Genomic DNA, 11,984 nt, shown 5'->3' with positions numbered 1-11,984 from the left:
GCTTATGCTTTTTTATTTTAGTAAGGCTGTTACAAGCAGAGCTCCAGAACAGTGCAGTCAATTTTCAGTTCCCTCACTGAAGTTTACCATTCAATGCAAATAAGAAAATATTTCTCCAGGGAAATGCAGGAAGCCAAGAGGTTAGGCACAGCCTGACAGAGAAGCAAGGAAGCACCCAACTCTGGAGTACCTGAATGTAGAGAGCTGCACTGCCTGGGGCATGGATGCCCAACTTTTTGGCTTACTGGGCCACTCTGAGTGAAGAGGAATTATCTAGGGCTCTATATATGTAGGTTGCTCTAAAAGTAACGCCTGCTCTTTATTTCCGTGGAAACTACCAACAGATACAAAGAGCACAGTAGCACTGTTTGATAGAGGAGATGCTCTAAGCACTATTTTTCAACATAGTCACCACCTGTAGTTGTGCATTTTTGCCAGTGATGAATAAGAGCCTGCATGCTGTGCTTGTAAAAATCTGCATGAGCAGAGGTGACCCACTGTTGCTACTGCTGAAATACACTACCTACCACCTCACTGTGCTTACATCCACAGTTTGGTCTCTATAAACATTCAGCAAGCATCAGTTAATGTCAATAGGTGCCATTTTTTCCTGCATTGAAAGAATTCAGAGCCACACCTTTGCTTCATACACACTTCCATGTCAGACATCATTCTGTCACAATGGGAAGGTTCAGCCTCTACTGCCATCCCACCAACATCCTCCTCTGATGTTGTCGGCCAACATAATAGAATAGCAGGCAGTACTTTCAGAGCAGCTCTCAGAAGATACATAATTAATGTCTGTAAGTAACAAAACTTATTTTAATGTTTAATATTTTCTTCTTAAAACAAAAAAGAGCAACAAGTCCGTTAAACCGGTGGGAAATGTGACCCTGTTTTTGTGACACTGATGCATCAGTTTGGTTCAATGGCAGTGGATGCAATTCTCAGTGAGCTCTCAGGTGTTCATCAGAGATTTCTGGTGAAATTTTACACCTCCTGTATTTCCTCCTTGAAAATAATTGTTCACAGATGTATGCATTGCCAAAAGGCAGCGACATGAATAAGGTGTAGCTGCAAAGCAGGGGCTGATTTTCTTTGGTAATAAAGAGCTTATATAAGTGTGGTGAAGAGACATGATCAGATTTTTGAGTTGCATGTCTGATTGCAACTCAATACATTTTAAAATTTGAGGAAATGTGTTTATGTTGACTTTTGATTTTTTTTTTTTTTTTTTTTACATTCTAGAAACCTATTCTCAAATTCCGTTTTCATAAAGAAAAGCACGGCTGCATACTTTTTGCTGTTTGCAGGACTATGTTTAGTTGATGTATCACAATGCATACAATTATTTGCCCTAAGTGAGTCAGCACTGCGCCGTGCCCTCACCATGCCATGGCTTCAGAAGGAATGGGTTTGGGAAAGCCATGTTTGTTTTTTGTTTTCTGTTTTCTTTTTGCTTTCCATTTTCTCCAAGCTTTTGTGCTGGTGAGTTCTGCAGTGAAAGCAAGATCTGAGTGCTGCCAACAAGCACCCACTCCTCTCTGGTCTGGAATTTGAGGGATGAAATGGACAGGGCAGGACAGAAGGCTCCAGGAACGGGGGCAGAGAGGGCTGGAGCCAGGAAAATGCTCTGAGCTGCCTGCTGACCCCAGCATCTGGGTACAGAGTTCTGAGCTGCTAAGTTTTGCTTGACTTGGAAGGAACAGGAGAAGGCTCAGAAGGGACAAGACTAATTGTCCTTGTTCTGCCTGTGGATGAAAAGCCCTGAGATCTCCCTACAAACTCAGGAAGTGCACAGGAGGTATCGTGCACGTAAGGCCCCAAGCTGCACAAAGAGGTACATCCATGAGGAGTTTGGTGCCACTATGAAGGACTTTCTTTCCTTGCACAGCTCAGGAGAAGTCTATCACCATGTGGCCCCAGAGGATGCTTTTGAGAATGTCTCCCTTTGGAATTCAAGGAATTTCCTCTTGTGGGGCAACAGAGCACTCAAAGTGATTTCCAAAACTTTAAAGCATGTTTTTTCCTGTGACTTTTACTTTGCATTACTGGTGGAGGTTTATTTATTTTCTAGTAACTCCTCCTGAGGTGAATTCCCAGATGTGGAAATTGCTAGTTGCTTGACTCACTTTCACCAAGAATAGTCAAGAAAAAATAGGTGGGAGGAATATCAGGACACTCTAATAACAGGTAACATTCCTAGCTAATCCCTGATAGCTACAACAGACTCTAGAAGATAAACATGGGCAGATAGTTTCAGGAGAAATTACAAGATTAAAGCTCTTGATGATGTAATACTACAGGTCCTTGATATTTTTTTGGTAGGATGGGAAAACAGTAGGTTTAGTACTTTTCTCTGTTTCCCTAAAAATGCCATTTAAAAGAACGACTTCTTTTAATGGTTTTGCCTCAGAGAGGAAATTATGCGATCTCTCCAACACATATTTTTAAGAGCAGCTAATGGCAAGAGGATTTGAGCACATTAATGGATTTGAATATCCTTTTGCCATTAAAATTAATTGGTCAGCCTGGCAGTTTTTCTTCAACAGACACTGGATAATTCATGTTAATCGCTTGAGTAGAGAAATGATGGCTAAGGGAAAAATAGAAAAAATAATTCAGAATGCTCATCGTGACTCTGTGTTTGCTGTTTTATTAGCAAGGTTTGCTGCTCACTTAATATTCACAAGTAAACAAATTATTTACAAAAGCCATTTACTCCAAAAGTAGGTGCTGCCACATACTTTAAAACAGGAAGCATTTGTTGTCACAATAGAAAAGACTTGATTTCAATACACGATAGTCCATGGCATTTTATGTGTAGTTAAATTATGTGCCTTACTGCTATTGTCACCTGTTTTGTCACAATTTCCTGTTAAGAAACGCTCGTCGCGGAGTTGCACAAAATGAGAATAGTAAAAATGGCATTGCGGGAGGCAACGCAGAATTTGTCTTGAGTTGTTGCTTCATGTTTGGCCAGACAATGAGCTACTCAATGAAACAGTCACCAGCTTGATTAAACCAAAGTCTGTCTCCATTGCTTGCAGGACACATCACCTCAAAATCCTTGTAATTTCGGCCCTACTTGTATTTTACTTTGAAGGCTACACAGACTGGATAAGCTGTCTAGGTATGGTTCAGTAGGGTGGACTTTTTCCCACCAACTTGCTCTTCTTCCCGATGTGTCCCACTGAAAAACAAGACAAGTCCGATGAGCACAAATTGAAATACATGAAATTCCAGCAGAGTAAAAGGAAACAATTGTACTCTGAGGACTGAATACTGGCAGAGGTTGCCCAGAGAGGCTATGGAGTCTCTGTCCTTTGAGTAAGTTGAAGCTCAATGGAACACAATGCCAGGCAACCTGCTCAAACTGAGGGTGGCCTAGATAATCTGGAGACATTGTTCACCCCCTCACAGTTTGTGATTGAGTCTGTAATTCTGTGAAGTGCTCAGTGACTCAAGGCAGCAACAGCTGGCCAGAGGGTGCCTGGAAGTGAGAGAAGGAAACTGTCCTTCTTTAATTTCCAAATACTTAATAAACAGATAACACTCTACAGAAAAATACAGAGTGGAATGCTGATAACATATTCTTAAACCAGATAACACATGAAGAGACTTCAGGTTTTTACTAGACTGAGAAGCAGTATTCAGCTCTGTAAACTTTGTAGAGAATGTGCCTTTCATAAAAGCATGCTGCACATTGGACAACTGAAGCTGGTGGTCTGTAGGCTTCAAGGAGTTTCTTTATGAGAGGTAAACTGAGAGTAAAGAGTGACATGAAGGAAAATGGGCGTTTTTGCTATCCTTCCTATCTTGCCCAGGAGGAAGCAAATGGAAAAGGACACCAAGCAGCTTAAAGATACGAACAATAAGCTCAAGGAGAATAGAAGACTTCTGTTCTGAAGAAACGAAGCGACATCATGGCTAGGAGTGGTGGTCAACTCTTCTGTCTTTGAAATATGCTTTAATGCATTCACTGATTTTTTTTTGTTGTTGTTCTCTATCAGTTTTAAAGAGCTCTAAAACAAGTGCCTGCATTCCAAATTTATAGATAGGTAAACTGACGCACAGCATCAGTCTGAACTATGGGATTATGCAGCAGTCCAGTAGAAGGATTCCAGTGGAAATCCATGGTATGCTGCCTTCTTCAGGCCTCTCAGCAGTGGGTGTTTGCATGGTCAAAAGAGAAAATCTTCTGAGGTGGTACTATTTCCTCCTTCCTGCCCCCTCCATAATATATGAGATTAGAACCGCCTAAAACTTACTTCAGTTTTATGCAGTCTACCTCCTCTGTGACTGGCATTGCACTTGTTCTGAGATCCAAGTCTGTACTAGATTTACTTCCGTGGTATGTTGATCTCCATCTGAGCAACATGATCTTCTTGAAGTACTTCATGGTGTTATTTTTTACAGTTACAAAACACATTGTGTTTATCATGCTGTTACTCATAGCAATGCATTCAACTATGTAAAAAGCGGTCAGATAATGCTTCTCTTTCACAAAGATTGTGGGGAAAAAGTCACGGACAATGGTGAAGCCATAGAAGGGTGCCCAGCAGAGAACATAGGCGGTCAAGATGCACATCAGTACCATTACAGTTTTTCTTCTGCATCGAAGCCTCTTCCTGATTTGTTCTGTCTGAAATCCTGGTACGGTTTTAAACCAAAGCTCTCGAGAGATTCTGGCATAACATAAGGTCATGGTAATCACAGGTGCAACAAATTCAATGCCAAAGATGAATAGGAAGTAGGATTTGTAGTATATCTGTTGGTCTACTGGCCAAATTTGACCACAGAAAATTTTCTCCTGATTTTTTACTATAAATAATACAGTTTCAGTAGCAAAGTATGCGGATGGGATAGCTACGAGTATGGAGACAATCCAGACCAAGGCGATCAGGATGGTTGCTGTTTGATAATTCATGCGTGGTTTCAGTGGGTGAACAATGGCCAGGTACCTAGAACAGACAAATACACTCAAAGTGAAGTTTGTAAACAGCATTAACCAGAGCACAGTTCAAAATACATGCGGACAGAATGAAGCAGAAAGAAACTGCTGTGATTGTTAGAGATTGACATATTCATCTATGAAGAGTTAATAAATTTGGCCAAAGTATCAGCCTAGAATGGAGATCCTAAACCAGGACAGAAGTTCTGCAGCAAGTAGCTGAGGAGTTTGTTAAGATAGCAGGTCTTTGGCAATCTGAAAACCTGACTGCATATTAGGAACTCAGTCTTAAACTCCCACCTGCTCACAAAGTCAAACTGAAAAAGATGTAGTGTTGTATCATAAACCTTTCTGTTTTTAACAGGAGTCAAGCATTTGGGAGTTATGGATAGACTGGAAGAAGAGAAAAAGAGAGAATATTCCTATTACTGACAAATACATTAGCAGGAGCTAACACAATATGGGGATGACAGTGTATCCAGGACACACCATGATACAGCATCTGGAATACTTTGGTGGGCAGTACACCTACAGGTAAGTGTTTAAAATATGCATTAACCTAGTCAGGTGCAGGTAAAAGCACAAATACATAGATGGAGGAGAACAATTTGCCTATACATAGAACTATTTGAATCTATATGTTTTTTTTTTTTAACATACATGACAATGCTTCCATTATTTGCTTTGTTAATCCATGAAGTGAAAAGAGTAGAAGCTGACACTAGCAATGGTTACAGGTGGTTTTCCAGCCACCAGCAAAGGACTGTATGTCCATTTTCTGCTCGTGCACATTTTTGTTTAGGCTGCTGGAGGTGACTGTTGCTAATAATTAATCTCAAATATGCTTTGTTAAGTAGCGTCTGCCATCCTGTACAAGTTGACTTAGGTGCTAGCACTTCTTATTACTGTAAAGCTGTACTGCAGTGTTTCACCAACAAGTATGAAGAAATGGGAGTATGATGCTTGCAAGACCAATCAAGTGCCCTTGATTCAGTTAAAAAAGGGCTTAGGACCAAATTGCATTCACTCTGGGTTGCAGAGTTCTAGTTTTTTTGTTTTCTTTTGATTTGTTTTTTTTTTTTTTTTTTTTTTTCCCTAATATTTGGTAGGAGTTGGGAAGGTTATTTTTTAAGAAGCTGCAGATATAAGATGAGCTTACATTAGAATGCTCTCTAACCCAGACAGATTAGAATACTGCTAAGAGGAAATTTTTATCAGAGAAATTCCAGAGCTCCCAGAGCGGTTGTATTTGACACAAAGGACTGTTTGAAACAGTGGCATTTCTCATTCATTCAGAGGCTCTTCTGTCTGTATATATCATATACACAGATAGCATCCACAGAATTTATTCATTCTAAAATAAAATGGAGAGTCAGCAGGGCTTTTCACAAGCCAAATATTGGAAGCAGATAAATTGCTCATTGCTTTTAACACGGCAGGCTAGATGTCAAGGGTCAGCAGAATTATTCAGCTTCATTGTGGAGCTGTTAAATGAATATTTTTAGATCAGGTCCTGTGGAAAGAACATCGTGGGATAATGTGTATGTAGTCATAGGTGTGCATATCAGCTCAGCACAACGTTTGGCTGAATGGGGAAATCTCCATGGCAGAATCAGAGGAGAGCTTTTGTGATGGATTTCCAGGTTGCCATTGCTTACCGCACTTTGCTGTCACTGTGGAATGGTGCTGGAACACACAAACTGGATTTAGATGAAACTGCACTGGAAGATGTGATCCAAAAGAGCACTTAAAACATGCTAGGTGCTCGTGAGTGTTCAGTCCAGGGAACTCAGCTGCAGCCAACCTCCCCTTCTCCTGAACATTAACAGCATGGACATTAGGCACTTAGCACAACATCCTCCTCTTCTGATCTTCTCCATGCACACTGCATTATTCTTTAAGATTTTGAAATTCTTATATGTTTTCTGCAAATAGACATCCAGGTAGGTGACAAAGAGTCAGACCTGCGGCAAGTCCTACAGGCCAGGATTACCCTCTCTATACCAGGAACCTTTTATAATGGCCTAAATATATGAAGAGAAATCTAATAGGGGCTGAAGTCCACAACCCACATGTCACAACCAACATGGCTGTGAAATGAATTATCTTTCTCTATGTTTACTAATTCAAAAGCTCACACATAACAGACGAAACCAAAACAAAGTGAATGAATTTCAATCATTACACAGTGAACTTCAGTGATTAATTATTAATTATAGGGTTGTTTTTAAAGATGTGTGGGGAGATATGCTAGAAATCTTATTTCCTTTCAGACATAAGGGCTCAGTGACTTGTATTACTTCATCAAACTGGGATGCAGTAGAAGGGTTTTTTTAAAAATAAAAAATAATAATTCAGAAGTAGAGAAAGTAATAGAAAATGGTGATGTGCACATGACAGTGCTAAGAAATTAAAGTTTTATTCCCTAAGATTATGCAAAAGGTACTGTGCTGCAGGCTGATCGAGGATTTGTTTCATAGGAGCTGACTGTCCTTTTCCCCACAGCAGGCAAAACATTTCTGAACTTCCTCAGAACCTTTCTGCAGTTTTTGTGTTGACTTCAACAAAAATTAAACCAGCTGTGCACAAGCCATCTCTATAACTATCAACAGGGTTAAACTGATCCTGAGTTATCTTTTGGATCAAGTGTCAAAACCTAGGCAACATTAGGCTAGAATACAATAGCACATGAGAGAAACTGACCAAAGGCTGGTGGTGGAAATGCTATTGCCAAACTATTACCAACTTGCTATTATCAAGTTCTTGAAAGAAATCATACAGCATGTAGATGGATATACAGAGGATATACAGAAATATATATGATCATACACAAGAGGTGACTTGTAACGGTCTTTGTGTAAACAGTTTACTGTACACGTGTCTGGCTGTCTGTGGGTTGGTCATGTCAGGCTTATATCAGAATGAATCTGATCTTCAGCACTTGGGTCTGTCAGAATCCACAGCACATGGGACTAAGAGAACAGGAGTTGTAAGAAATAGTATAGTTAAATGACTTGTTAAAATTCCTGGAGGGAAAGGCAAGCAGAGAAATATCTCAGGACTACAGCATAAAGCAGGTGTGCTTTATTTTTATTTATGACTACAGCATAAAGCAGCAGTGCATTCAGCTCACACCATTATGAAGGCTATAAAAAAACCTCTGGAAGGCTGCATTGATGGAGTATTTTATCATTTCCTGGACACTGCAATCACCACTGTTTCATGGGTTCTGTAAACGGCATTTGGATATTTCCTAGCCTGCTGCAATGTCATCCTCAGAGAGGCATGTAAAGAGAGAGGAGAGTATTTCAATGAAGGAGGGTGCTAATCATACTCACTGAGCATCCCCTTCTGGGTTGGAGCATCCAGCTAAGACCTCAGTACTATCAAATGTTTAATGTAGTGACTATTGGGTTTGCTCAGTGGAACATGACAGAGAATAATAATCCCACTTTGCAAGCTAGATAGAGTCTTACCTGTTATTCTCTTTCACACAAAAAACTGGGAAAAATACTTTAGAAGTAACATATTCTGTGGGGCAGTAACCCTATTAGGAAACTCACCTGTTAAATTCTGTACTAACCAGTCAACTATTTCTCTCTCTGAAGAATACTTACTTCACATTTTGTAGTAAAGGTGGACAAAAGGAAAAGCTCTGTAGCCCAGTAATGGAAGTTCCTTAGAGATATATAGTTTGGAAAAGGATTGGGTGAAACACCTTCCTTTTTGATCTATTGACTGTTTCCAATTTTGCTGTCTCCTCTTTCCTAAATCTGTTTCAACAGTTGAATTAGATATATTTTTATGGTGGGTGGAGGGGAAGGCTTTAATAAATTAACATTGTTTTCACCTGAAAAGTTTAATCAAGAAATTTCCACTTTGTTTTCTTTGAGATGATCTTATGACCTCGTGCGATTAAGCTGTTACGAAACAAGATACCCAGGTCTGTATAGCACCTACCTTAACATGACCACATCCTACAGAACAGCTGAGCTTGGTAAAAATCTAGAAATCTGGCCTTCTCCTTGTGCAATTGTAACTCCTCACCTACCTGTCAACAGCGATAGCCAGGAGAGCGTTGGTAGAAACATAGAGAGAGACAGTCCGTAGGTAGTTGACCGAGGCACAGAGGACATGGCCGTGCTCCCAAGACAGCTGCCGTACCACATAATAGTCCATCTCAAAGGGGCAGCACACGATGGCAACAATGAAGTCTGAGATTGCCAGGTTGGCAATCAGCAGGTTGGTGAGGTTTCGCAGCTTCTTGTAGCGGGCAAGGGCAGCGATGAAGATGAAGTTGCCGATGCCACAGACCAGCATGATGCCAACAAGAGCCACCCCGATCACAATCTTGGCTGCAAAGAAGGTGCGAGTTTTGGTCATGTCATCTTCGCTGTCCAGCGGCAGGTCATAATCACTGTAACTGAAATTGAAAGGGAAGGAGAAATTTCGCATGGAGGTTAAATCTCCATCATGAAGATTGTAGATTGCAGCAAAGTTGAGATTGACGGTAGCGTTTGGGTTATGTTCATCTTGCTCCAGGACCATGTCTGTCTTCTTTTGACGCACGTGGCTTGGCTGACCCTTGGATTTGCGTTAAAATTACCCAGGGTGTCAGGGCACAACAGTGGCAGGCAAGAGACCTCATCTAAAGTTTCCTTCTGAGCAGTGAGTCAACTTTTCTTTGTCCCCACGAGATTATAGAGCAACAGCATCATTTATCGTCTTCTGTGGGAACAAAAAGAGGAAAACATTTCCTGAGGGGAAATTACAGCAAAAATAACGTTCATAAGGGGAAGCAATATCCAAATGATTGTCTCGCAGCTCTATTGCTGTCAGTGCACAGTGGGAAGAAATACTTTGTGAAAGGATGCTTCTGTTATCATAAAATACCTAGAGTTGCATAAGACACTCCTTGTTACATCTGGCAGTTTTATTTACCAAAGATGAAATTTTGTTTTTAGCACAGAGTAAAGTGACAGTACAGGAGCATGCAATCTGCTTCAAATATCTGCCAGTCTTCAAGTTCACGGTGTTGACATCTCTCTGCAAGGTAAAAGAGCTACAAGGAGATAGCACCTCAGTTTGCTGAGAAGCATCTGATATCTCTTCGGGGCAAGGCTTTTGCTTTATGCTCAGCCTTGTTAGTTGTCTCAGTTAGGGCAATACAATACACAAGAAAGAAGAGAACTGATGTCCTGGCTTATAAATACATTTCTTAATTAGTAAGAGTTGCCAAGACCCAAGAAAAGAGCAAAGCCAGCACTTTCTTTTTTGGCAGTCATGTATGAATGCTGGGGGAGGGACGACCAGATTTCCAGCCCGCATAATCTATCATTGCTTTTCTCAAACCAGTGTAGTACTGCCAGTCTGCATGGACAAGAATTTATCCCATGAACCTTCCTGTAAGGCTCTGCTGCAAAGGCAAACCAGCTATTCAAAAGGAAGGTGCTTCCACAAACACGTTCACCCTGAATATTTGAAAAGAGAGACAGGAGAGAGGATACTTCCCTCTTTGTACTGTGTGTTGTACCAAACGTTAAAAACAGATTTATTTTCCACGCTGATGAAAATATCTAGTCTACTCCTTAACATTGCCTTTCCCTCTGGACCAAAATGTTGAGAAGATTGTATTCTCACGTCCCCACACTATGTCTGGGAGTCCTCACACCAGACTCCCAGATATCAGGACAGTCCTAACTCATCCCAGAAGAGAACTGAGGAAGATTGCTGCTGCTTCTGTATTACAGCAGTAGGTCTTCAGCTCAACAAAGGTACTAAGCAATGCCCACAATGGCTACAAAGGACAGTGTACAGTGGAGCTGTTCTCCTTCCCTCCCTAGAGCCACCCTCAGCCCCTCGTGTATCAATGCTTCACAAATTTGAGAGAAACTCTTCTGTACAACTTCTGTCTCCACACTGCTTTTCAGATTGAGAGTTGCAGAACAACTGAATAGCAGAAAGCCAAAGCCTGAAACTTAACAGCATTTCAAACAATTAACTGCCTCGTAAGACATCCCCAAAGCTGACTGGAAGCATGAACCTTCGCGAAACGCTGCTACTAAACAATTACTTGGACACAAAATCTGTATGTTGGTCAAAGCAAGCAGCAACATCTGTTTTACACAAATTTCTTTGCAAAACATCAGGAAAGATCATTAAAATAAATAAAAACAACCACACACAAACTGACATAACACCATCAGGTAACTAACTACCTGCAGTTGCTCTTATCTTCTTCAAGGTCTCTGGGACTCTGGGTGTAGCCTCCTGGATTCTCCCCTGCAAATACGTTGCTGTAACTGAAGCACAGAAGGGATTACTACAAAAGCAGCCAAAGGACTTTGCTGAATGATCATTTCTCTGCCCTGTAGCTCAGAGGGAGGATAGCTCTGCTGTCTCCGTGCATGCATCTAAAGCCTTTTCTCAGTGGGAGGCACCTTGAAGCTGTCCATGCATTTCTAATTTTAAAGAGGCAGTACAATACAGAGACAATACAGCACAGGTCCCCAGCCTTATTTTTCCGCTCTTTAAGTCGCCTGAATGCAGCGAACAGCAGAGTGTCATTGTTAATGAATCTGAGCATGGAGGGTATAAAACCCCAGTACGTGCTTGTTTTTTGAGTTTTGTCTGTGCTGGGCAGCAGCTACCTATACCTGGTTTGAAACAGAAGCAGAATACAAAGCTCCCATTGGGAAGGAGCGGGAGGAAGAAGAGTGAACCATTTTCCCAGCGACCTTTCTCTATTGATATCTCTTGCAGCCATTGTCCTGAAGACTGCTACTGTGGCAGCTTGTGCAGAAAGGAGGGTCAAGCACTGAACAGCCATAAATCAGAGGACTTCTGACAGCTTCCCTTGACCTCTAAGGGAATTAGTCAGAGTAGGAAAATGTCAGTGAATCCTTAAGGACATGGTATCCTTTGTTAATGCTGCCTCCACCCTTCTCTGAAGGGTGCTCACTCCAGCAAGAGGTCTTTTTGCTTCCTAGTTCTCCAAAAGAAAAGGAAACATGCTGCAGATCTCCTGTCC

General features: G+C 41.1%; 1 protein-coding gene across 2 annotated transcripts; it reads right to left on the bottom strand.

The window, feature by feature from the left end:
* Positions 1-2,638: 2,638 nt before the first annotated feature.
* On the bottom strand, positions 2,639-11,377 carry PROKR1 (prokineticin receptor 1). Of its 2 annotated transcripts, XM_010706434.4 has the most exons (4): positions 11,173-11,377; positions 9,006-9,682; positions 4,272-4,964; positions 2,639-3,193 (listed from the first exon to the last, which is right to left on the bottom strand). In XM_010706434.4, the coding sequence occupies exons 2-4, from the start codon at positions 9,500-9,502 to the stop codon at positions 3,130-3,132; spliced, it is 1,254 nt and encodes a 417-aa protein (XP_010704736.1). In that variant the 5' UTR covers positions 9,503-9,682; positions 11,173-11,377; the 3' UTR covers positions 2,639-3,129. The 2 variants fall into 2 exon arrangements, with proteins under 2 accessions (XP_010704736.1, XP_003203731.1); XM_003203683.5 differs by having other exon boundaries at positions 2,639-4,964.
* Positions 11,378-11,984: the final 607 nt, after the last annotated feature.

Source organism: Meleagris gallopavo, chromosome 2, assembly GCF_905368555.1.
Source record: "Meleagris gallopavo chromosome 2, MGAL_WU_HG_1.1, whole genome shotgun sequence".
Taxonomy (NCBI): domain Eukaryota; kingdom Metazoa; phylum Chordata; class Aves; order Galliformes; family Phasianidae; genus Meleagris; species Meleagris gallopavo.
This window is presented reverse-complemented; position numbering and strand designations above follow the sequence as displayed.